We start from the raw sequence: 24,842 nt of genomic DNA, 5'->3' as shown, positions 1-24,842 counted from the left end.
TTTAAGTCTCCCCAGTAGCCTTTGCAAATCTCCCCGCCAGGATATTGGTCCCCCTCGAGTTCAAGTGCAACCCGTCCTTTCTGTACAGGTCGCACCTTCCCCAAAAGAGGTCCCAATGATCCAGAAACTTGAATCCATACCCACTGCACCAGTCCCTCATCCACTCATTTATCCTCCACCTCGCTCCATTCCTACTCTCACTGTCGCGTGGCACAGGCAGTAATCCTGAGATTGTTACCTTTGCAGTCCTTCTCCTTAACTCTCTACCTAACTCCCTAAATTCTTCTTTCAGGACCTCTTCTCTTTTTTTACCTATGTCGTTGGTACCTATATGTACCACAACTTCAGGCTCCTCTCCCTCCCATTTCAGGATTTCTTGGACCCGTTCAGACACATCCCTGACCCTGGCACCAGGGAGGCAAACTACCATCCGGGTCTCTTGTCTGCGTCCACCGAATCGCCTATCCGACCCCCTGACTATAGAGTCCCCTATTACAATTGCCCTCCTCTTCTTTTCCTTACCCTTCTGAGCAACAGGACCGGTCTTTATGCCAGAGGCCCGGCCGCTGTCGCTGCCCCCAGGTAGGCTGTCTCCCCCACCCTTACTCAAACATGAGTACTTATTTTCAAGGTGTACAGCCACCGGGGTACTCACCAGTCCCTGCCTCTGCCCGTTGCCCTTCCTAACTGTGACCCAGTTTTCTGTCTCCCGTGGTCTTGGAGTGACCACCTCCCTGTAACTCCTATCTATGACCTCCTCGCTCTCCCTGAGCAGACAGAGGTCATCGAGTTGCTGTTCCAGGTTCCTAACACGGTCCCTTAGGAGCCCCATCTCGACGCACCTGGCGCAGATGTGGACGTCTGGAGGGCACTCAGACTCCATGACCTCCCACATCTGACATCCAGAACAGTAAACTGTCCTGGCCCTCATTCTCCCCCTTATTCGAATACAATAAAGCCTTACCCGGGATACAAGCCAATCAGCTGCTTCCTCTAGTCCCGTAACGGCTGCTTCCTCTAGTCCGTTCGACCAATCAGAGGCTTCCACCAGCCCCCTTAATTTGAAGTGTGATCTGCTAATGGAACGTTGCAGATTTTGATAGTCCTCCCTCTGTAACGGCTCCCGGGCCTCTGCTGAGACAAGCCCCGCGATGGGTTTTTTAACTCACCACACGAAGGTCGCTCCTCCCTCTGTAACGGCTCCTGGGCCTCTGAAAACAATATGGCATGTTCCTTGGCAACTTCTATTTCCTAAAATTCCTACCACAAAAAAAAACTCTTGTAGTGTTTATAGCAAACAAAGTTGAGCAATTTTACTATTGTGACCTCATCTTCAGGTACTTTATTGCAGGCTGAATCATGTGAAATGTCATTCAGTGAAGATTAAATGGGAACTAACAGAAATAGAAGGGCAGATAAATGCACACTGTTGTTAATTCTATCATATGGACAAAGAGAGTTTATTCATCTCACATTGCTGTGAATATAAAGTAATTCAGTCACTGACCGGTTCCACATTGGTTTCTAGATGGATGACATGTTACTAATTACACACCCAGAGATTTCAACTCCATGTTTGGAGGTACAGTGATGGTTATTAGGGATATTATAATGTGTAATAGAGAATTCCTATTCAAATAAATGGAGGAGCTGCAATGCCCACAGAATTGAGGTGGGCCTTTTGTAAAAATTCCATTAGAAATTGATGGAAAGGAGGGTTGGATTATTATTTGTGTTTCCACTTGTACTCTACCCACCCTCAAGTCAGGCAAAATACACCCAAAGTGCATTCTGTGGCCTGACCTGAATCTGCCTACGTTTCTGGAATTCAGACTCTCTGTATAAATCAGCCCTTCATTTGTAATTGCGGCCAGCATCAAATTCTCTGTCAATCCACAATCAAGTCTCAGCCTCTTCTCAGACCAAGAACAAATTCCATCAAGAAACCATGAGCATGCAAAAATGAACCAATGATTACAAGTGGTATGACTTAACAATTAAAATACTAAGTCTTGGTTTAAATGATTGCTGAGGCTTTACTTGTGGGAAATAATACAGGGCTAATCCAATATGGTGACTATTTGCAGACCTATGTTGCCAATATGTCTGACTCTCTGGCTTCAGCCACCCTGGTCAATTCAGCAATCAAATGATGCACCAACAGAGAGATATGAGAAGAACTGAAATTCAAGCTTTATTCCACTCTATACAGATTGGTTAGCAGCAATTTGGTGCCAGCTGTGGAAAGTTGAGGCCAAGCTTTGCCTTCCTTTGAGGATAGGGTCCCCCGACACAAATAGAAAATCATTTATAAATAGAAAGGTAATATATGACACTGATAAAATGTATTCAATTCACCTGAACCAATTTAATAACAGTGGATTGCAAAAGCTACTTCCTCATTGAATTCTCTTCAACTTTTTTTTATGTTGCTTTGAGATTTTTTTATTTCTATTAAATTTATATTTTCTTTCCTCTCTGACTTTGTTTTGCTTTTTTGTTGTGCTAGCATTCGTATAAAGGCTGGATTGACTGAGGTTTGTGTATACTATACAGAGCACAGACGACAATGGGGTATTTGTTGTCATCAGTAATTGTAATGTGTGCAGTTCATAGGAATTAGTATCGTGGTCTTTTAATGGTGTAAAAGATTAATTTATTTCTGGAATCATGGGTGATTACATGGTGGTTGGTTTAATAAGGGGTTCGTGCATGTCTGTCGCTTCACCAGAATCCTAATAACTAAGTAAATGCCTTTTAACAAATCCACTTCTATCATATAATGTATATCATACTTTTATTTTAGTTTTCTAACAGATACATTTAATTGAAACACTGCTGGTGGAAAGGTGTTTATTTCATTCTGTAAATGTGTGTGTTAAAAATCACCTGACTTTTTTTTCTCCACATAAAACATATTCTCCTTTCTCGTGCATGCATGAGCTCTCGTGTGGATGGGAAGTGGAAGCATGTTCTCTGTGAATATCTTCATTGATTGTTGGCTGGTACAAAATGAGAACTGGGTGATGGAACTTTTAAATAGGAATATGATCAGTGAGCTTTGCTAAATTCTATCTTCCTTTGTGGGAAGAGTTTCCTCATCTTCAGGAAAGCATACCTGCTAATTTGGCAAAATAATTGAAAATTTCGAATGATGTTTAAGAACAGTTAATTAGAGAAATTACAGCCAAATGTGAATAATAAAGGTTAAAGTCTAAAATAGTTTCACGATTCAGATTTAACCCAAACAGATATAAGCTCAAGTATGGCTTTTTAAAGATTTTCTTTTAACATTTGCGTTTCAAATATATCAAGAAAATCTTATTTTACAAAGGACTTTTGCCTGTATGATCTGTTTTCTTGGTATGTGGTGTTCTGGCATTTACGTATTTAAGGGATAGTTGAGAGAGTGGCAGTTTGTGGAGGAGATTAGTAATAGAAGTAATAATTCCTTTGCGAGTTTGATTGCAGACATTAAAACATGTGCCCTGCACCCTATTTACATGTATATGATTCCTCGCAATTTTTTCTGGGATTCCTAATGAATAAAAATAAATGTTGAGAGACAAGATTTTTAAAGCCTACTCTTTCACCAGTACAAAAATATCAGACTTATTTCTTTAGGTGTTGATGTCCATATCCTGGCCACATTCTCCCCACAAATCGTCAAAAGTGTTTAATTGAAATATGCTACAAAAACTTAACAATGACATTCTTATTTGAAGCAGCATAATAAGTAAGCACAATACACATAGAAAATATGTAGTAAACAAATTTAAATGGATTAATAACCCCAATTAGCGCAAAAAAAACAAAACAAGTCCTTAGTAGTCAAAGACGGTCCATAGTGCAGAGTTGAGGTTAACATTGTGTAGTGTTCAAGAACTTGATGGTTGTTGGGATGAAGCTATTCTTGAATCTGGTCACAATGGTTTCTGACTCCTTTACCTTCTTCCTGATGATAGGTGTGAAATGAGAGCTTTGCCAAGGGTCTTTGATGATACTGGCTGCCTTTTTGAGACAGTACCTCTTATAGATCCTTTCGATGGTGGGGAGATCAGTGACAATGATGGACTGGACTGTGTCCACCACTCTTTGTAATCTCCTTCAATCCTGGGTTTTCGAGTTACCGAACCAGGCCATGATGCAACCAATTACTATGCTCTCTACCGTATACCTGACGAAGTCTAAGAGGGTATTCATCGACATAACGGATCGCCTCAATCTTCTGAGAAATTAATCATTAATTGGCTTTCTTTATGATAACATTAATGTGCTGGGCCCAGGCCAAACCTTCAGAAATATGCACACATAGGAACTTGAAGTTGTTGACTCTCTCTGCTGCCAGTCCATCGATGAAGATAGGTTTGTGGATCCTTGGCCATCCCCTTCAAAAGTCAACAATTGGCTCCTTGGTCTTGCTCATGCTGAGAGCAAGATTGTTGTTCTGGCACCGTTCACAGATTTATAATCTCCCTCCTATACTGATTCATCGTTACCCATCATTCGCCCAATAACGGTGGTATCGTTGGTGTATTTAAAGACAGTGTTGGAATTGTGTCTGGCTACCCAGTCACAGGTATAAATTGAGTAGAGCAGAGGACTGCACACACAGCCCTGATGTGCTTCTGTGCTGATGGTTATTAAGGAGGAAGTGTTGCCAATTGTGGTCTGCCGATGAGGAAATCGAGGATCCAGCTGTGTCGGGGTGAGCAGGGACCCAGTTCCCTGAGTTTGATAATACGTTTGGAGGGAATCATATGTTGAACGCCGAACTGTAGAAATTGAACAACATCCTAATGTATGTCTTGTTATTGTCCAAGTGGTTGAGTGCAGAGTGGAGAGCCAGCAAGAATATAGGATGAGGAATAGATACCCGTCCCCTCAAGCCTGGCTACCTTTCAATACAAAACATGGCTGATTTGTGCAGGTATCAACTCCTTATGACCATCAATTACCTGATCTTTAAAAAATGTATCTATCTCCTCTTTAAAGACTTCAAATCAGGTAGCCACAAATCTCTGGCGTAGAGAATTCTAGGGATATGCCTCCTTCTGCGAGAAGAAATTCCAATGCACCAGTTTTCGATGACCTTCCCTTTGTAACTGCATCTCTTTGTTCAAGACTGTCACAAATGGAAGTACTGCAGCTTCTACCCTGTCATATTCCATTTGGATTTTGTATGTTTCAGTAAGATGTCCGCTTATTCTTCTGAATTCCAAAGAATAGAGATCCAACTTCATTGCCACTTGTTATAGGTTAATGCTCTTGTCACAAGATTTCGGCCTCTGAATTTATTTTACACTGCTTACACTACAAGCTAGAAAAACCTGTCCAAAACTTTGTACGGTACTCCTCGTGTGGCCTCGCCAAGATCCTGTACAATAGTAAGAAACTCTATTGCCAAGATTTTGCCACTCAATCTATCTATCTATATTCTGTGCTGAGTCCAATTTTAGTGTAATTGCAAATTTGGATAGCTTACCTTCTGTTCGTGTTCATTAGTAAATAACTGCTAAAATAAGGCTAAAAGATGATCCTTGGGGCATGTCATTAGTTAAATCCTTCCAGCCTGAAAAAGACCCATGCATTCTGGCTCTGTCTTCTGTGCAATAACAAATCTTTAATCCATGCTCATGCACTCTCCTATACCATGAGCTATGTATTCAAGAAACAAAGATATGATGATGAATTTCATGATCGGAAGGCTAATAGGTTACATCAATGGAAGCACAAAGTTCCAAGGTAACTAAGTGTGAAAAGCAGTTTTTTAAAAAAGCTAAGTTTATAGGGAAATGTGAGACCATTAACATTTTGATCCAAAAAAGAGTAGTTTTAAAGACTAGTTAAGACTAGTCCATGTGCACTAAAAAATAGAGAAAAGCCATTGAGACTAAAGATAATGGGACGTTGGTCTTATGGCAAAAGGTTTTGAATTCGAATATACTAACCTTGCAGTGTACAGGAGAAAAATGGATTGGAAGAATTTGCTGATAATGCCTTGAGAATGGCGGCAGTAGATCTATGGAAAATAAATACTGAATAGCCTTTTTGTGTATTATAAATAATTTAGAATTCTTTGTAATTTCTCAAAAATGTGCTCTCTCCAGCTAAGGGGAAATCAAAACATTCCCTTTGTCCAGGGAGGATGTGCAGCAGTTTAATAAAATGCCCTCTAGGAACAACCGTCATTGTCATGTTGCAATCATGCACCAGCTGAAATGAAAAAGCTTGATGTTATGAAGGACAAATACTTAAGGATCTGGGAGACTTCATCTCATTTATGTAATTTTAAACATACCCACTTGCCAGTGCCTACATATATTAAACTAAATAAACGACATTATTAAATGCTTCAGAATCAGTCATCCATTAGTTTCCTCCATTTGGAGTTCTATTGAAAGAAAACAACATGCATATTTACCAAATGTGGAATTAACATCAACATTTGGCAACAGAGAATATTTTTCTGGCACCAGCACTTATTACAAATTACTTGATAAAATGGTTTTAGTAGATATTAATGATTAAGAAATTTATTATGAGCTTTAATTCTTTCATTTTATTAAATAAGACTTGCCTCGTTGTGTTCCCTGTTGATCATAAAAATATATAACTTAAATGAATTGTACAACTGAATAACTGAAAATATTTACCTTTATCCGTTTTCCAGTGTATGCGCACGTCCTCCACTTCACTAAGTTTCGAGCACAATTTTCCAATTTGAAGCTTTGCATTATAGTCTTCTGATTCTACAAAAATGGTAATAATGTATTTTTATTCTTTTTGCAGTGCTCTGCCCAACCTAAAGCCAGCACTCTGTCTTCACATCAGACTGGCTTGAAGACCACATTCTGCTAGATCCTGTGAAGAAAGAAACACTTTTTTTTTTAAATCCAGAGAGCCTAGTAAACAAATTTCCCAACTTGAGCATTTTGCTTACCTTCTCTTCATTTAATCTAACTAGTCCATGGAGAGTAGTTCTATTAGTGATGATAGTGTTGCTTTCCACAATCCCGCCACACCAAACTTCTTCACTCCTTCAACAAACAGTGTTAGACAAGCCAACTACAGGTTCAAGTATTAGCACTATACCGCAGTGCAAATCCAGCTGCTGTTTTTATTAGCACATAGAACAAAATAAGGCCTGTATACTTTTAACCATGAGTATTGTATTAGCAGTGTAATATCTATTTTTACAATATGCAGAATCCAGAGGTTAACTTTTTATCATTAATGAAACTGTTCAAGAAACAGTGGATGTAAATAGGCTCAAGAGGTTGAAACAAACCATAATGCAGCAAATCTGTACTTATTATTTATTCCAATTATGTTAATTTTCAAAAAAGGAACAAATGGTTTAACTGCACTATTAAGGCATCCCCTGAGAACATGGCTCCTTTAATGCAATGCTCGCTTTTTGGGGTGTTAAATGAGTTCAAGGTTTGAAAATGTAACTCATCGAGTTGCGTGATTAGAAATCAGACAGAATTCTGTAAATTTGTGTGATCTGTTTCTAGATATTCTCCCATTGACAATGATTTAACGATGAGGCACTTGTTGGTAATAATGAAGGAGCTAATCTGCCGACAAATTTGCTTTTTATATCTCACAACTTCAGTTAGATTAAGAAATGCAAATGTTTAGGAAAAAATTGCTGGTATTGGTTAGTATAAAAATAATTAGACTGGTCTCCCCAACCCCTCTTCAAAATTCACTGCTACTAAAATTATTTTTTAGCGATTAGTTGGTCTCCATAGCATTTTCTGGTGTATGATCATTTTGAAACATTTTTAATTTGAGGAGAGAATATGATTACTTCAATGAGTGTTAAATGAAAGCTGAAAGGTCCAATATAAGCAGTAAGACTGTCGGAAATACAATTGAGTATTACTGCATCAAGATCACATTTACTCTTGGAAAAGGAAGTCGTTTAAATTTGCAAAATTGTTGGCTGAATCTGGAAAATAATCAGTCTCAACTGGGCCCAGCAAGCAGGATTGTGTTTATTGGGCCATATTGTAGAATGTTTTGTACTCATTCTGTGTTTCAATTAATTTGATGTACCATACTGGTTTATGCTAATGTGCAATGAATGTTAATAGGTACATAATTAGTAGCCTAGTTAACTTACATATTTCTTAATGGTGGACATAGGAGAATAGCTGTATGTGCTTAGTCCATGTGTAAATTAAAGGCAGCACGCTAATCATGTTTGTCAACTGAGTACCATGATTTCATTTAAGATGCAATATGAATTATTTTGAAGTACAGACTTTTATTTTAACTTGCCTCATCTGTCCCTTTCCTTGTCTTTTGCTGCCATGGTTATCAACAAAATCAATCATAAAATCCCCTAAACATGACTGGGAACCAGTTCACATATGGAGCACCAATGCATGCAGCAGTTTTAAAATGAAAGCACAGTTTTGGTACAGTTGCCTACACGTTTGGCTGAAAGCTCCAGCGAATAAGTTGCTGCATGGAAAGGAGAGCCTCATCAATGTATTGTGTACCATCACATATGATTTACAGAATGGAGGGACAGGAACATGGCACAAAGCATACCAGTCAAAACTGGCAATACCACATTATTATGGTTGCATGAGCAATTTTTTAAACTATGCTGAAACATATCATCTTCTAACAGTATCTGCAGCCCTCGTTGAACTAAGCATGCCTGTGTGCACAGTGTTGTAGTAAACCTGTAACTTGGTATGGTTTTGTATTTTTAAGTGGTGTTCGTTGTAATTTGTTTATCCTACATCTTTGACAGCTGTAAAATTTGTGGCAGTAATTTTATTTCATAATTGAACCTTTTGCAAACAAATAAAGTGATTTTCACATTTTGTGGTGTGAACTGTATGTGTGTTCTAGAATATTTTATTCATACAGTTAATAGTAAACTTCTCTGCAGTATGAAGCCAGTGCAGGTAAATCATGGCCGATCAGTATTACCACTCAATATATTCCTACTTTTCATAATCTTTTTGGATCCATCCATTCTAGTAATCATCTTTGAAATTCTTAGTTGATGTCAATTTCCAGAGTTGGAGGGGAAATCCAGATTTCTGATACACTTCAGATAGTTTTTTCATCTATTTATGCGATTTTAACATGGCTGGGGTTTATTAGCCATTCCTAACTGCTAGGCCATTTCGGAGGACAGTGGAAAGTCAACCACTTTACTATTGATCTGGAATTTCATACGGGTCAGCCAACTGTTTGTCACTCTTGAACACATTGCTATAAATTTAAGGATATGTCCTTTGTTCTACACTACACTTTAAGGAACGATTAATCCATTGCCATATTCTTCTTGAACACTTCTTAATGTGAGTACAAATAAAGTTGTCTTGCAACAATTGCACAGGTCCTGGGTGAGACAACCCATGGCGTATAGTGTACGGTTTTACTTGTCTTGCCTAAAATAGGATATACTTGTCACAGAGGAAGTGGAGCAAAAGTTCACTAAACTGCTTCAAGGAATGGTGGATTTGCTATATAAATAGTTTAGACTGAGACTGTTGGAATTTAGAAGAATGAGAAGCTACACATTCTGGATCTATTAAGAGCCTGACAGGCTGGATCCAGGGAGGATGTTACCACTGGCTGAGGTCTAGAATTAGTGATCACTGTTTTGGATAAGGGGTAAGGCAATTATTACTTTGATGTGAAATTTCTTCTCACACTGGATAGAGAATTTTAGCAATTTACACCCTGATCGGTCTCTGGATATTTATGGATTTTTGATTAAGCAGAAAAATGACATTGAGGTACAATAATCTTGAATGATGAAGAGCTGGTTGAAGAGCTGGATAGCCTATTCTTGTTTCTAATGTTCAATCCAATATCCTTTAATTGCCTATAATTCAGAATCTATGTTACCCATTTTAATATTTATAACCCATCTCTATGAGAATGGCTCATTGTCTTTGTGTACAAAAAGAATGAGGAAGGATCTGTTTTTGCTCAGAAATAGGTATTGGACAACCTCCAATTGTTACTTGCCTATTATTTCAAGAGGAATTTATTTGAAAGATGGGGAAAGAAATGAAAGGAATGGAAATTGTGCAGAGCAGCAACGTGCATGTAACCCAGTATTCCAAAGATGCTATCAGCAATGATGGGGAAGGGATTCAGAGAGATGATGAGAGACATGATCAAACCAACAGATTTTCCATAAGCTTTTAAAGAGAAATGTAGAAAGAATCTGCACATTTGTCAGATACATCAACAAACGTAATTTGGAGCGAAAACTGGAAAGATTTGTGTGTATTTTAAAATATATGATGTGTATATTCAGACAAAGTAGACTGCAGTGGAAATTCTGGCTGGGGTCTAGGACCGGAGAAGACCCGGCAGCAATAGTGGAGAGGACAGTGCGGCGATCGATGATGGTGCCTGACGAGGGCGGATACATGGAAGTGAGGATGCCGCTACCAGGTGAAGGGGCAAAGGAGGACCTGGCATGGGGGGACACTGTGGGGAGGGGGGGGAGAACAAGGGGGGACTGCTGTGGGGGAGGGGGACGGGGGGGAACATAGGGGGACCTGGAGCGGGATACTTTAAACACCATTTATGTGGCGACTATGCATACCTTGGGATTGCAAGCAAAGAATTTCACTGACTTGTCACGTGACAATAAAGCATTAATTCAGTACATGTGACAACTATACTACTGGTAAATGGGATGAGTATGGATTGATACTCGGAGACACCAAAGAAGGTAGCATCACTGGAGAACATGGATAGATGATGCTTCGGATCTAGACCCATCTTCAGACTCTCAGTCTAGACCTGGACGTGAAATCCAGATGAATTAACGGCCCTGGCCTGCTAGCAGCCATGGGAGACGTGAGGATCGGCAGAGTCATTTGTCGCAGCCCACAGGCGGCCGGAGAGCAGGTTAGGGGTGGTGACGGCAGCAGGCATAGCCCGGAAGCAGTTGAAGCAATGCAGGCTGGTGGTACCGTCGACAATCTGTCCTGTGGTTGATGTCAGTAGGATTGATAGATTATCAAGAATAGATACCCTTTTGTTTAAGAATGATCAAAACATAATACCTCGCTCCTTAGCTTTGGTGCAGAATCCATCTGTAGTCATTACGAATTTCCAGGCCACGATAAATCAGCCCAGCACAGATCCTTGCTGAAAGCTGATCTCAAAATGTTGATTTAACCAATTGATATTTCAGAGCAGGGTTTTAACAATATCATTTCATACCTTTAAACCTTGCCACATTAAGTTACAAATTGATGGTATGATTTCAATCAGCAGAAATCTTTCAAAAGGAGTAAATATAAGGAGGCGAGTACTTAAATATTAAGAATTGTTTTTCAGATGGGTAAGCATAGCATGAGGATGTTTGCCACACATCAATTGGTTACGTTTTTGCAGTCAGAGGAAACTGAATAATATGTCAACACTGAAGTGAAGGACACATCCTGGATCTATTAAGTGGCAACTTGGCTGAACTACAAGTGGAAAATGTTGCAGTTCAATTTCAACACAGATAAAGGTGCCGTGGGAGTTGTCCATCTGCAGGAGAGATACACTGGAATAAGCAAACAACAAATGAGTTGGTCAAAGATGTGGTGCCTGTGTGGAATTCTCTGCCTGCTTTTCTTCAGTTCTGCCCCTTTATTACAGGAGCAAGGACCTGCTTCAGCATGCGGTTCCCAAGGAAGGAATACTTAAGGATGCCTTTCACAACAGAAGCATCATCACAAATCAGCAGTAAGTTCATTGCAAAGTGATAGGTGCCAGCCCTATCAATTATTATACCTAACCCCCCCCCCACCCCACCCCATAGGGTGATTTCACGAAAGGTCACTGGAGCGTAGATCCGCACCCACGTGACCGCAAAATTTAACTGGGGGACAAGCGTCACTTCCGGTACATGTTAGTGAATGGGAAAACACGCACTTTCACACCCGTTAAAAACATCGAAAACGGCCCGTTTTTGAGCTGCAATTTACTGTGCCAGTCGGGGTGACCGTGAGGCACAGCTACCTAAATTTACAGTCCAAAACAAAGATAGAAACTAAGGTAAATTCAAGAGGGAGCTGAAGGTGTAAAAACAGCGGAAGTTGTTAGCGGACATTTGTCGTGGAGATTTAAAGATCCAAAATATCGGGAATTATCGCGTTTGCTCGCTGCATTTCATCAAAAGTAAGGCATTATTGGCTTTGTTATCTTTATTCATTTGTTATATGAAAAGTTTTAAAAGTGAAAAATCCGTCCGTAAAATTGCAAAATCGCCCATTGTTCTCAGGTGGGTTTTAACATGCAAAATGAAAACGCTTCTGAAGCTCCATTTACCATTTAAATAATCGTAAACTATCAATGCGTTTGGAAATAAATTTTACTCAGATGCATGCTAAGGAATGGGATAATTGTCAGCTGTTAGTTGGACAAAATTAGGACATTTTATTATTTGCCAAAATATATTTCTCAATGTTTCTTGTTTAAAGCCTGCACAATCTGCTTTAATACTCTCTTCTTGTTGCACGTGCATGGCGTTCTTGTGCACATTGTCTATCCTGCTCACAGTGGGTGCCCAATCAGGATTGTTGACATCATTCCATGCTGCAGGCTTGTCTGTTATTAGATGATAAATAAATAAGTAGTTTGGGTGATTGTGCTTGTCCCCCAGTTAAATTTTGCGGTCACGTGGGTGCGGATCTACGCTCCAGTGACCTTTCGTGAAATCACCCTATATGTTATTACGTACTTATTTTACTAGCAGATGTTTTGCAATGCTCTAGATGCTGTTCTAGGGCACATCATTTCAGGAACATTAGAAATAGCACTGCGAGTGGGGAGAGGGTATCTAAATAGAAATGCAACAAGATGCAGATGCTGGAAACCTAAAATTATATAACCCAGAAATTTCTGGAAATACTCAGTAGGTGAGAGTTAACATTTCCAGTCACATTTCTATGAAGGGTCTTTACCTGAAGCATTAACTCTATCTCACCTTCCATAGATGCTGCCTGATCTGCTGAGTGTTTCCAGCATTTTCTGTGTTTATTCTAAATAACACTAGAAAACCTGTGCTAATGTCCTAGATAGTTGAAGCACATCCATACCATTTGGTGCAAGAAACAATTGTAATTCACATTTCCTCCTCAATATTATGATTTCTGTGCTACCTCTTGCCTCTAACGTTTACCTACAGGGTTCAGAATGGCAGGCAGTGACTAGTGGAGTACTGCAAGGCTCAGTGCTGGGACCCCAGCTATTTACAATATATATTAATGATTTGGACGAGGGAATTGAATGCAACATCTCCAAGTTTGCGGATGACACAAGGCTGGGGGGCAGTGTTAGCTGTGGGGGGGGGGGGGATGCTAGGAGGCTGCAAGATAACTTGGATAGGCTGGGTGAGTGGGCAAATGCATGGCAGATGCAGTATAATGTGGATAAATGTGAGGTTATCCACTTTGGTGGCAAGAACAGGAAAGTAGACTATTATCTGAATGGTGGCCGATTAGGAAAAGGGGTGATGCAACGAGACCTGGGTATCATGGTACACCAGTCATTGAAAGTAGGCATGCAGGTGCAGCAGGCAGTGAAGAAAGCGAATGGTATGTTAGCATTCATAGCAAAAGGATTTGAGTATAGGAGCAGGGAGGTTCTACTGCAGTTGTACAGGGTCTTGGTGAGACCACACCTGGAGTATTGCATACAGTTTTGGTCTCCTAATCTGAGGAAGGACATTCTTGCCATAGAGGGAGTACAGAGAAGGTTCACCAGACTGATTCCTGGGATGTCGGGACTTTCATATGAAGAAAGACTGGATAGTCTCGGCTTGTACTCGCTAGAATTTAAAAGATTGAGGGGGGATCTTACAGAAACTTACAAAAAACTTACAAAAATATTTAAGAGGGAGTTAGATGTGGCCCTTGTGGCTAAAGGGATCAGGGGGTATGGAGAGAAGGCAGGGATGGGATACTGAGTTGGATGATCAGCCATGATCATATTGAATGGCGGTGCAGGCTCGAAGGGCCGAATGGCCTACTCCTGCACCTATTTTCTATGTTTCTATGTTTCAGTTGCAAATGGGCAACACCAGTTGAAATAAGGAGGAGAAAGCTTCCTCCCCCCACTGGAGTGAACGTGAAGAAGAGATCCAACATAAAATATCGGCTATCCAAGTTTTCTAGAGATGCTGTCTGACCTACTGGGTTATCCAGCACTTTGGTCTTGATTTTAAAACCAGTATCTGCAGTTTTTTGTGTCTGTACCTGTTGACGCTGGCCAGCTCGCATTAAAGTCATGCTAATAGATCTTAAAGCGTTAATATACAAAATGTTGGAGGATCTCAGTGGGTCAGCAGCATCTGTGGAGGGAATAGACAGACAACATTTTGAGTTGGGATCCTACAGACTGATGTATTAGAGCGAGAAAGCTTGAAAAGAGAGGTGGGGGTGGGACAAAGCCTGACGAGTGATAGGTGAATACAGGTGGGGGGGGGGGGAATAATTGGCAGCTGGGTGAAGTAAGTGACAAAGTCTATAGGTGTAAGGGAGACATAGAGATGAAGAAGGGTCTCGACCCAAAACGTCACCTATTCTTTCGTTCCATAGTTGCTGCCGCACCCGCTGAGTTTCTCCAGCATTTTTGTCTACCTTTGATTTTTTCAGCATCTGCAGTTCTTTCTTAAACATAGATATATCAGATAAGGAGAGGAGAGGAGTGAAATGTAAAGCCAGAGGGAGTGGTGTAGATGGAAATAGACATGGGGAAGGAAAGAGGGGGAAAAATGAGAGAGGAGAGTACGAAGGAGGGCAATGGACCCGCTGAGTTTCTCCACTTTCTGTTTTGATCAGGATTCCAGCATCTGCAGTCTCTTGTGTCTCGATCTTAAAGGGTTGCTGCTCTTTGCCTGTGGCTATCGGTGGAGTTATAGCAAACTTAAGGAAACTTGGTAGAAGCCGTGGCTGAGTCCAAATATGTGTTAGTATCCTGATTTTACTTCAGGATCTGGACATGATGGGAGAGATAAAGAGATGTCCCCAGCTCACTGGGATAGAAACATAAAAAATAGGTGCAGGAGTAGGCCATTCGGCCCTTCGAGCCTGCACTGCCATTCAATATGATCATGGTTGATCATCCAACTCAGTATCCTGTACCTGCCTTCTCTCCATACCCCCTGATCCCTTTAGCCACAAGGGCCACATCTAACCCTCTAAAATATAGCCAATGAGCTAGCCTCAACTACTTTCTGTGGCAGAGAATTCCACAGATTCACCACTCTCTGTGTGAAAAACAAAATTCTCATCTCGGTCCTAAAAGACTTCCCCCTTATCCTTAAACTGTGACCCCTTGTTCTGGACTTCCCCAACATCGGGAACAATCTTCTTGCATCTAGCCTGTCCAACCCCTTAAGAATTTTGTAAGTTTCTATAAGATCCCCCCTCAATCTTCTAAATTCCAGCGAGTACAAGCCAAATCTATCCAGTCTTTCCTCATATGAAAGTCCTGCCAGCCCAGGAATCAGTCTGGTGAACCTTCCCTGTACTCCCTCTATGGCAAGAATGTCTTTCCTCAGATTAGGAGACCAAAACTGCACGCAATACTCCAGGTGTGGTCTCACCAAGGTCCTATACTCAAATCCTTTTGCTATGAATGCTAACATACCATTCGCTTTCTTCACTGCCTGCTGCACCTACATGCCTACTTTCAATGACAGTGTACCATGACACCCAGGTCTCGTTGCATCTCCCCTTTTCCTAATCGGCCACCATTCAGATAATAGTCTACTTTCCTGTTCTTGCCACCAAAGTGGATAACCTCACATTTATCCACATTATACTGCATCTGCCATACATTTGCCCACTCACCCAACCTATCCAAGTCACCTTGCAGCCTCCCAGCATCCTCCTCACAGCTAACACTGCCCCCCAGCTTTGTGTCATCCGCAAACTTGGGGATGTTGCATTCAATTCCTTCGTCCAAATCATTAATATATATTGTAAATAGCTGGGGTCTCAGCACTGAGCCTTGCGATACCCCACTAGTCACTGCCTGCCATTCTGAAAAGGACCCGTTTACTCCTACTCTTTGCTCCCTGTCTGCCAGCCAGTTCTCTATCCACATCAATACTGAACCCCCAATACCGTGTGCTTTAAGTTTGCATACTAATCTCTTAGGTGGGACCATGTCGAAAGCCTTCTGAAAGTCCAGATATAACACATCCACTGGTTCTCCGTTATCCACTCTACTAGTTACATCCTCGAAAAATTCTATAAGGTTCGTCAGACATGATTTACCTTTCATAAATCCATGCTGACTTTGTCCAATGATTTCACCACTTTTCAAATGTGCTGCTATCCCATCTTTAATAACTGACTCTAGCATTTTCCCCACTACCGATGTTAGACTAATTGGTCTGTAATTCCCCGTTTTATCCCTCCCTTTTTAAAAAGTGGGGTTACATTAGCTACCCTCCAATCCTCAGGAACTACTCCAGAATCTAAGGAGTTTTGAAAAATTATCACTAATGCATCCACTATTTTTGCGGCTACTTCCTTAAGCACTCTGGGATGCAGCCTAACCGGCCCTGGGGATTTATCGGCCATTAATCCATTCAATTTACCTAACACGACTTCCCGGCTAACCTGGATTTCACTCAGTTCCTCCATCTCATTTGACCCCCGGTCCCCTGCTATTTCCGGCAGATTATTTATGTCTTCCTTAGTGAAGACAGAACCAAAGTAGTTATTCAATTGGTCTGCCATGTCCTTGTTCCCCATGATCAATTCACCTGTTTCTGACTGCATGGGACCCACATTTGTTTTAACTAATCTTTTTCTCTTCACATATCTATAAAAGCTTTTGCAGTCAGTTTTTATGTTCCCTGCCAGTTTTCTTTCATAATCTATTTTCCCTTTCCTAATTAAGCCCTTTGTCCTCCTCTGCTGGACTCTGAATTTCTCCCAGTCCTCTGGTAGGTTGCCTTTTCTGGCTAATTTGTATGCTTCATCTTTTGTTTTGGTACTATCCCTGATTTCCCTTGTTATCCACGGATGTACTACCTTCCCTGATTTATTATTTTGCCAAACTGGGATGAACAATTGTTGTAGTTCACCCATGCGGTCTTTAAATTCCTTCCATTGCATATCCACCGTCAACCCTTTAAGAATCAATTGCCAGTCTATCTTGGCCAATTCACGTGTCATACCCTCAAAGTTACCTTTCTTTGAGTTCAGAACCCTTGTTTCTGAATTAACTATGTCACTCTCCATCCTAATGAAGAACTCAACCATATTATGGTCACTCTTGCCCAAGGGGCCACGCACAACAATGCTAACTAACCCTTCCTCATTACTCAATACCCAGTCTAGAATAGCCTGCTCTCTTGTTGGTCCTTTACATGTTGGTTTAGAAAACTATTCCGCATACATTCCAAGAAATCCTCTTCCTCAGCACCCCTGCCAATTTGATTCACCCAATCTATATGTAGATTGAAGTCACCCATTATAACTGTTTTTCCTTTGTTGCACGCATTTCTAATTCCCTGTTTGATGCCATCCCCAACTCCACTACTAATGGTAGGTGGCCTGTACACAACTCCCACTAGCGTTTTCTGCCCCTTAGTGTTTCGCAGCTCTACCCATATCGATTCCACATCCTCCAAGCTAATGTCCTTCCTTTCTATTGCGTTAATCTCCTCTCTGACCAGCAACACTACCCCACCTCCTTTTCCTTTCTGTCTATCCCTCCTGAATTTTGTATATCCCTGGATGTTCAGCTCCCAGCCTTGGTCACCCTGGAGCCATGTCTCCGTGATCCCAACTATATCACATTCATTAATAACTATCTGCACATTCAACTCAACCACCTTATTACGAATGCTCCTTGCATTGAGACACAAATCCTTCAGGCTTGTTTTTACAACACTCTTACCCCTTATACAATTATGTTGAAAAGTGGCCCTTTTTGATTTTTGCCCTGGATTTATCTGCCTGCCACTTTTACTTTTCACCTTGCTACCTATTGCTTCTACCCTCATTTTACACCCTTCTGTCTCTGCTCATGCTCCCATCCCCCTGCCACATTAGTTTAAATCCTCCCCGACAGCACTAGCAAACACTCCCCCAAGGACATTGGTTCCATTCCAGCCCAGGTGCAGACCGTCCTGTTTGTACTGGCCCCACCTCCTCCAGAACTGGTTCCAATACCCTAGAAATTTGAATCCCTCCCCCTTGCACCATTTTTCAAGCCACATATTCATCTGAAATATCTTCCTATTACTACTCTAATTGGCACGTGGCACTGGTAGTAATCCAGAAATTATTACCTTTGAGGTCCTGCTTTTAAGTTTATCTGCTAGCTCCCTAAATTCACCTTGTAGGACCTCATCCCGTTTTTTACCTATATCTGGATGCTTTCAAGAGAGAGGTAGATAGGGCTTTTAAAAATAGCGGAGTCAGGGGATATGGGGAGAAGGCAGGAATGGGGATGGTCAGCCATGATCACATTGAATGGCGGTGCTGGCTCGAAGGGCCGAATGGCCTACTCCTGCACCTATTGTCTATTGTCCTCCATGTCCACTGGAGCTGGAGTCAGACTAAAAGTAGTGACCAGTTCTCTGTTAACTTGTGAATCAAACTATGGTTAACATCACCTTTCAGTGCAAACTCTGAACGGTATTTGTTTCTTTATTTTAATTGAGTCATGCAATGTTGGCTGGACTGCAACCCAGCATTTAACGGTAACCACTATCTGCATTTGAGTCTGATGACTGTTTCAGCCTTCTGCACAGCCAGAGGTGATGGTTCAGTAGAGAGTTGTAGGACCCAGCAAGAAGTGAGAAGAACTGATATATTTCCAAGTCGGGGTAATGTGAGAGGGGTGATGTTCTCAGGTGCTCACTACCTTTTTTGCTCCACATTTGCTCTAGAAGGAACTTTGGACAAGTTGTTGCCACACATTTTGGAGATTGGAGACTGTACGCGTGGCGACATGGCTGATGGAGGCTCTATATGTTTAGGATAATAGATGGGCTGCTTTGTCCTAGCTCCTTTATCGTTACTGTCTTGCACACATCCAGTGAAATGCAGAGTATTCCATTGCACTCATGACATGTTTTACTGCAAATGGTGGAAAGCTCTTGGGTTGTCAGCAGGTAAGTTGTTTACTGCATTTGGGTTAGAGATATCACATAGTGTACCAAATGCAAACACTAAATTAGAAATGCATTGGAATTGCTGCCCTTGCTGAGAGGAGTGTTTGGCTTTCAGGGTGTTAGGAAGGATTATAGAGTCATATAGCAGGGAAACAGGCCCTTGTCTATGCCGACCAAAATGCCTACATGACCTTGTCGCATTTGATAATAGGATAGCTGTTGTAACTTCTGCAGTAGTGTGGGAAGGTGAAGTGTAAAGGATACTGGTCATTTGTAGTGATGCAACCACTCTGACCTGAAGGAAGGATGAAGGAAGGACATTGATGATTTGATCGGAGACTGATCCTTCACTTGTAGGCAATCTGATCTGTAAATTGGTTCAAAACTCTGACATGATACAAGCAATTAATTTCCTCTGACTATTAAACAGTTAGCTCTCCAGTTGCCAGCTTGTGATGTTGCTTGAAATGCTTCAGTGTTAAAAAATCTTTGTTCTCACGTCATGCAAGCAAATTAAATTCATTTTGATTTAATATGCTTGTATGGTCTGACAGCACAGATTTCATAGCTTCTCTGAATCATTTCAAGCTGAGTTAAATGGAAATCAGTCCGGGAGGCAATTCAAGCATCAGTCAGATCTAAATCTACATTGGGAGATAAAATCTTAGACAAGTTACTTCATGGGGTTTTGGTTGGTTGCTCCGCATGTATTTGTCAGGATGCTGAAGCCCAGCTTTCGTATACAGGTCTGTGTCTCTTCCCAAGGAAGGGTAGACCTGATAAAGAGGGAGTGCGATGATCGATAAGATTGATTTCTGAGAGGGATTGTTCTGTGCAGAATGAAACATGCAACATTTACTGAGCCTGAGAAGACACATTATTTAATGACCACAATTCTTTTTTATTTACTTGTTCGTGGAATATTTGCTTGCTGACAAGGCCAGCATATATTGTCCATCCCTAAAGTGGTTAGACCCTGAACTGCATGGTTCACCACAGCAATCCTGAGGTCAGTTCAGAGTGAACCACTTTTAAATGGGGTCTCACATACTGCAGGTCAGACTGGATTGGAATGGCAGACTTTCTACAAAAAAATAGATGTTAGTGAACTAATGGCTTTTCAACTGATTTCATTATTTTAATTTAATTTCCTCAGTTGCCATTTGAACTCGGGACTTTGAATTAATAGTCCAGGGTTTTGGATACAAGTCCAGTAATGCAACTCCATGTCACAATACCCCCATACAAGTGGACCAGACTTCCTTGGAGAGTGGAGACTATCGGGGAAACATGATTATCTGATGAACCAGTTGAAATGAAATCCAACAGTGATGTATGTGCCAGGCGGACAAGGGAGTTACATATGGGTACAAAATTAGTAGAACTATCCAACCAATAAATCATATTCTTAATATGCACTGCCCAATAATAATACATAAAATTCGGAAGTGAAAGTCCCCCGACCTCTTTTGGTTTACATAAGTGTTTTTTTGTGATTCTATGTGATCTATAGTCCCAAATATAATTAGTAATATTAGAGTCTAATTTAAAAAAAAAATATTTTGGTATATATACCAGTATAGATTGAAATAAGTATAGTAATTGTGGTAGGAAGATCATTTTTATTGCATTTATTCTACCTAATAATGATAAGGGAAGTGTTTTCCAAAATTTAATCAACGTATTAAGTTTATTTAATAAAGGTATGAAATTAGCGTTGAATAATGCTTTATATTTTCTAGTAATCTGAATACCCAAGCATTTAAATTTTTCTGTTGCGATTTTAAAGGGGAACTTCAGTAAGTGTGTAGGTTCTTGAGGTTTTATTGTCATGATTTCACTTTTATTCCAGTTTATTCTATATCCAGAAAAAGACCCAAATTCCTCTATTAAGTTTAATAAATTTGGTATGCTCGTTTGTGACTTTGTAATATATAAAAGTATATCGTCTGCATATAATGAGATTTTATTCTTTGAGTCCCTGGTATTATAGCCCTGAATATTCGGATGAATTCTTATACTTTCAGCCAGGGGTTCTATCATAAGGGCAAATAGCAGGGGTGATAGTGCACATCCCTGCCTATTACCCCTTGATAGTTGAAATTTTTGAGATAACATGTTATTAGTTAAAATTCTTGCCATCGGTTTATCATATAATAATTTTACCCATGTTATAAAATTCTCTCCCATATTAAATTTTTGTAGTACTTTATATAAGTATTGCCACTCTACCTGATCAAATGCTTTCTCTGCATCCAAAGAAATAATTGATATATCTTCTTCCTCTACTTTATGCGAGTACATTATATTAAACAGGCGTCTCAGATTATTAAATGAGTATCTTTTAGGTATAAATAATAATACATTTTATTTTTATAGCGCTTTTCTAAGACTCAAAGTCGCTTTACAATAGTAACAGACAATAGCAAACGGAGAAGCGGCGAACAAACAGCGCCAGCGTCCTCTCCGTGCAGCACATAAAGAAAGAATACAGACATAACAATAATAGACATTTAATCGGAATAACATATAATCGGAATATAACAAATAATAAAGACATCACAGAGACACAAATTAAAAACAGAATTCAATCCAAAAACAGAAAATCAAAAACACAGTGTGAAGAGAGAGCAGCGGCAACCAATTCGTGCCAGCGTCCACTCTCCCTTCACGGCAGCCATCTTGGACACAGACCTACAAGACTACAGTTAGACAAAAAAAAAATCATCCCCCCACAGTGGATAGCACTGTGGGAGAAGGCACAATGTCCAGTCCCCACCCCATGTTCACCCCAAAGTCAGGCCTATTGAGGCCACCGCAATTGCCTCTACGGAGGCCCGATGTCCCTGGCCGTTCTCACCGGGTGGTCTTGCCCCGGCGTCGGGAGAGTCCTTTCGGCGGCTGGGCCACTTGGAACGGCCGCTTCCTGGTTGGAGCCCGCGGCTGCCGAAGCCGACAAGGCCGCGCCGGTTTGGAGCACCCAGGCTCCCGTTGTTGAAGTCGGCGCCTCCTCTCCGCTCCGCAGCCCGCAGCCCGCAGCCCGGAGTTGTTGCTCTCGGCGGTCTAGCTCGCCAGAGCTCCAGCGCGTCGCTCCAGCGCGGCGACCCAGGCAAGGGATCGCCCGCTCCAGCGCTCCAATGCTGTGCCGCCGCCGAGGCCGAGGTGCTGGGCGGTTCCCGCCAGGAAACGGCGCTCCAAGCCCGCAGGTAGGCCACGAGGACGGATCGACGGGCAGCCCGGAGAAGAAGCTGCCTCACCGACCAGGTAGGGACCTAGAAATTAGGTTTACACCTACCCCCCACATTAAAAAGACCATATCCCCTACAAACAAAAAACAGGACTCAGTAAAAACTATAAAAAAAACGGATTTAAAACGGACGGCTGCTGGCTAGCAGCCGTTCACCAAGATGGCTCCTCCTCCGTTCTGATTAAACTCCGTTTGATCAGGGTTTATCAATTTACTAATATATTTGCTTAATCTTGCTAAAATCTTTGCTAAAATTTTCTGATCTGTATTTAAAAGTGATATAGCTCTGTACGAGCCCGGATCTTCTAAATCTTTATCTTTTTTTGGAATAAGCGTAATAGTTGATTCTGTTAGTGTTTCAGGTAGTTTGTTTTCTTTAAAAGCATGGGAGTATAAATTAAATAAATAAGGGGTTGTTATCTCCTGAAATTTTTTATAAAATTCATTATTAAAACCATCTGGTCCCGGTGTCTTACCATTTTTCAGCGATTTTATTGTTTCACCTATTTCTTTGATTGTAATTTGAGCTCCTAGTTCCTCTTGTTCCAAAAGGTCCAGTATTGGAAGATTACAGTTATCTAGAATTTTTTTTATTTTACTATCTTCTATTTTAATTTTAGATGTATATAAGTTTTAGTAAAATTGGGCAAATCTATTATTAATATCTTTAGGTAGTATTAGTAATTCACCTTTCTCTGATTTAATTTTGGTTATAGTATTTTCCTTTTCTTGTTTTTTCAATTGGCGAGCTAAAAGCTTATGTGGTTTGTCACCAAACTCAAAATGTTCCTGATTTGTAATTTGGAATAGTCTTATTACTCTTGCCGATAAAATTCGATTAAGTTTAAATTTCAGGACTTCCGGTGGCGCTATGGAGTAGGAGAGACTCGCGCCAGCTAGCTCCGTGAAAAATCCGAAAAAACGGGAGGAAAAGACAGCTCCTACCTGCAGAACCCGGGACCGATTGTTTTGAACTAAGCCCGTGACGTCATCAGGCGCGCGACACCGGCAGTATGTCGACTCAACATACTCCCCCCCACAAGGCAAAAAACGGCAAGACTAAAGAGGTAGGCCCAACTGAAGCCTCGGCCTCAGGTTTAACAGCATCCCGAGAAGACATCTCAAAGAAGAAGAAAAAGACTGAGATGGAAGAATTAAAAACGTTCCTTAAGGAGGAACTTAAAAATCTTAGACAGGACTTTAAAGAGGATCTAGCATCTTTTAAAAAAGAAATGAAAGACCAAATTAAAGAAGAAGTTACAGAGATGGTACACGAAGTCCTTGAAGACTGGAAATTAGATATGGAAAGAGATATGACCCAAAATGTTGAAGAAGTAAATGAAAAACTGAATAAGATGGAATCCAGATTTGATTCTAAACTTGAACCTATTCTCCTGACATTAGACCAACACTACAAGATTGTAAAAGAACTTGAGGAACTTGCTGAGACAAGCACCGCAACTACAAAAAAACTCATCACTGAGAACCAACGCCTATCAAAGTTATTGTATCAAATAACTGAAAAATGTACAGACTTGGAGGGACGACAGAGGCGTCAGAATTTAAGAATCGTGGGCATCCAGGAAGGCAGAGAGGGGACTCGTGACCCCCGTGAATTTGCTGCAGAAGTACTGAAAACAATTTTGAACCTGGATCAGGCGCCATTACTTGCCCGAGCGCACAGAGTGGGTCGCCCAAAGGTGGGCGACCGACCAAGAATAATGATAGTAAAGGTCCAATATGACCATGTATTGGATGACATGATGAGGAAAATTGGTAAAAGCAGAAATCTTGTATATGAAGGAGACAAGATTAGCGTATTCAGAGATTACCCCGTGGAAGTTGCTAAGAAAAGAGCGTTGTTCACAGAAACAAGAAGAATACTGAAGAACATAAAGAATCTGAGATATGGACTGTTATACCCCGCAACACTGAGAGTCAGTTACGAGAAGAAGGAATACTTCTTCATCAAGCACACGGAAGCATTTGAATTTGCCAAGAACGTCGAGGACAAGATCGAAGATTGAAAAATATTCAACTCTTAACACCTATCTCGCAGAGAAGATATGGAACTCTAAACTTTAAACTATTATATTTAAGAGTTGCCTAAAATTCGCAATAAGAATTGGGTATATTTCCTACAACGGATATATATAAAACTAACATTCTAGTACTAACCTCTAACCTCTAACAACTATTAATAATCAAGAATATTAACTAACACTAACTAATGATAACAAGATTATTTAGATTATTTAAGAATTAATTAAAAGTATGAAATATAAGTAAAGTATGATTCAGGTATTTTATAATGAGAAATGTCTGATGGCCCTTGCCCTGATGTTTTCGTTTTTGATATTCTTTGATAAATGTTTAGATTATACAAAACTAATATCTCAATTTGAGACTATTAATTATACCATTAATGGAATATAATCAATATTTCTTTCCCCCCCA

General features: G+C 40.6%; 1 protein-coding gene across 5 annotated transcripts in view; it reads left to right on the top strand.

Annotated features, from left to right (window-relative positions):
- Nucleotides 1-8,860, top strand: part of fez2 (fasciculation and elongation protein zeta 2) — a 108,638-nt gene extending 99,778 nt beyond the window's left edge. For 4 of the 5 annotated variants that reach the window (XM_033025840.1, XM_033025836.1, XM_033025838.1 and 1 more), the window contains one exon: nt 6,793-8,860. In XM_033025840.1, the coding sequence (XP_032881731.1) occupies nt 6,793-6,809 (17 nt within the window). In that variant the 3' untranslated portion in view covers nt 6,810-8,860. Of the gene's footprint in view, nt 1-2,509; nt 2,538-6,792 lie in introns of all 5 variants that reach the window. The other variant, XM_033025837.1, reaches the window with a different exon arrangement.
- Nucleotides 8,861-24,842: the final 15,982 nt, after the last annotated feature.

This window comes from Amblyraja radiata, chromosome 8, assembly GCF_010909765.2.
Source record: "Amblyraja radiata isolate CabotCenter1 chromosome 8, sAmbRad1.1.pri, whole genome shotgun sequence".
Taxonomy (NCBI): domain Eukaryota; kingdom Metazoa; phylum Chordata; class Chondrichthyes; order Rajiformes; family Rajidae; genus Amblyraja; species Amblyraja radiata.
This window is presented reverse-complemented; position numbering and strand designations above follow the sequence as displayed.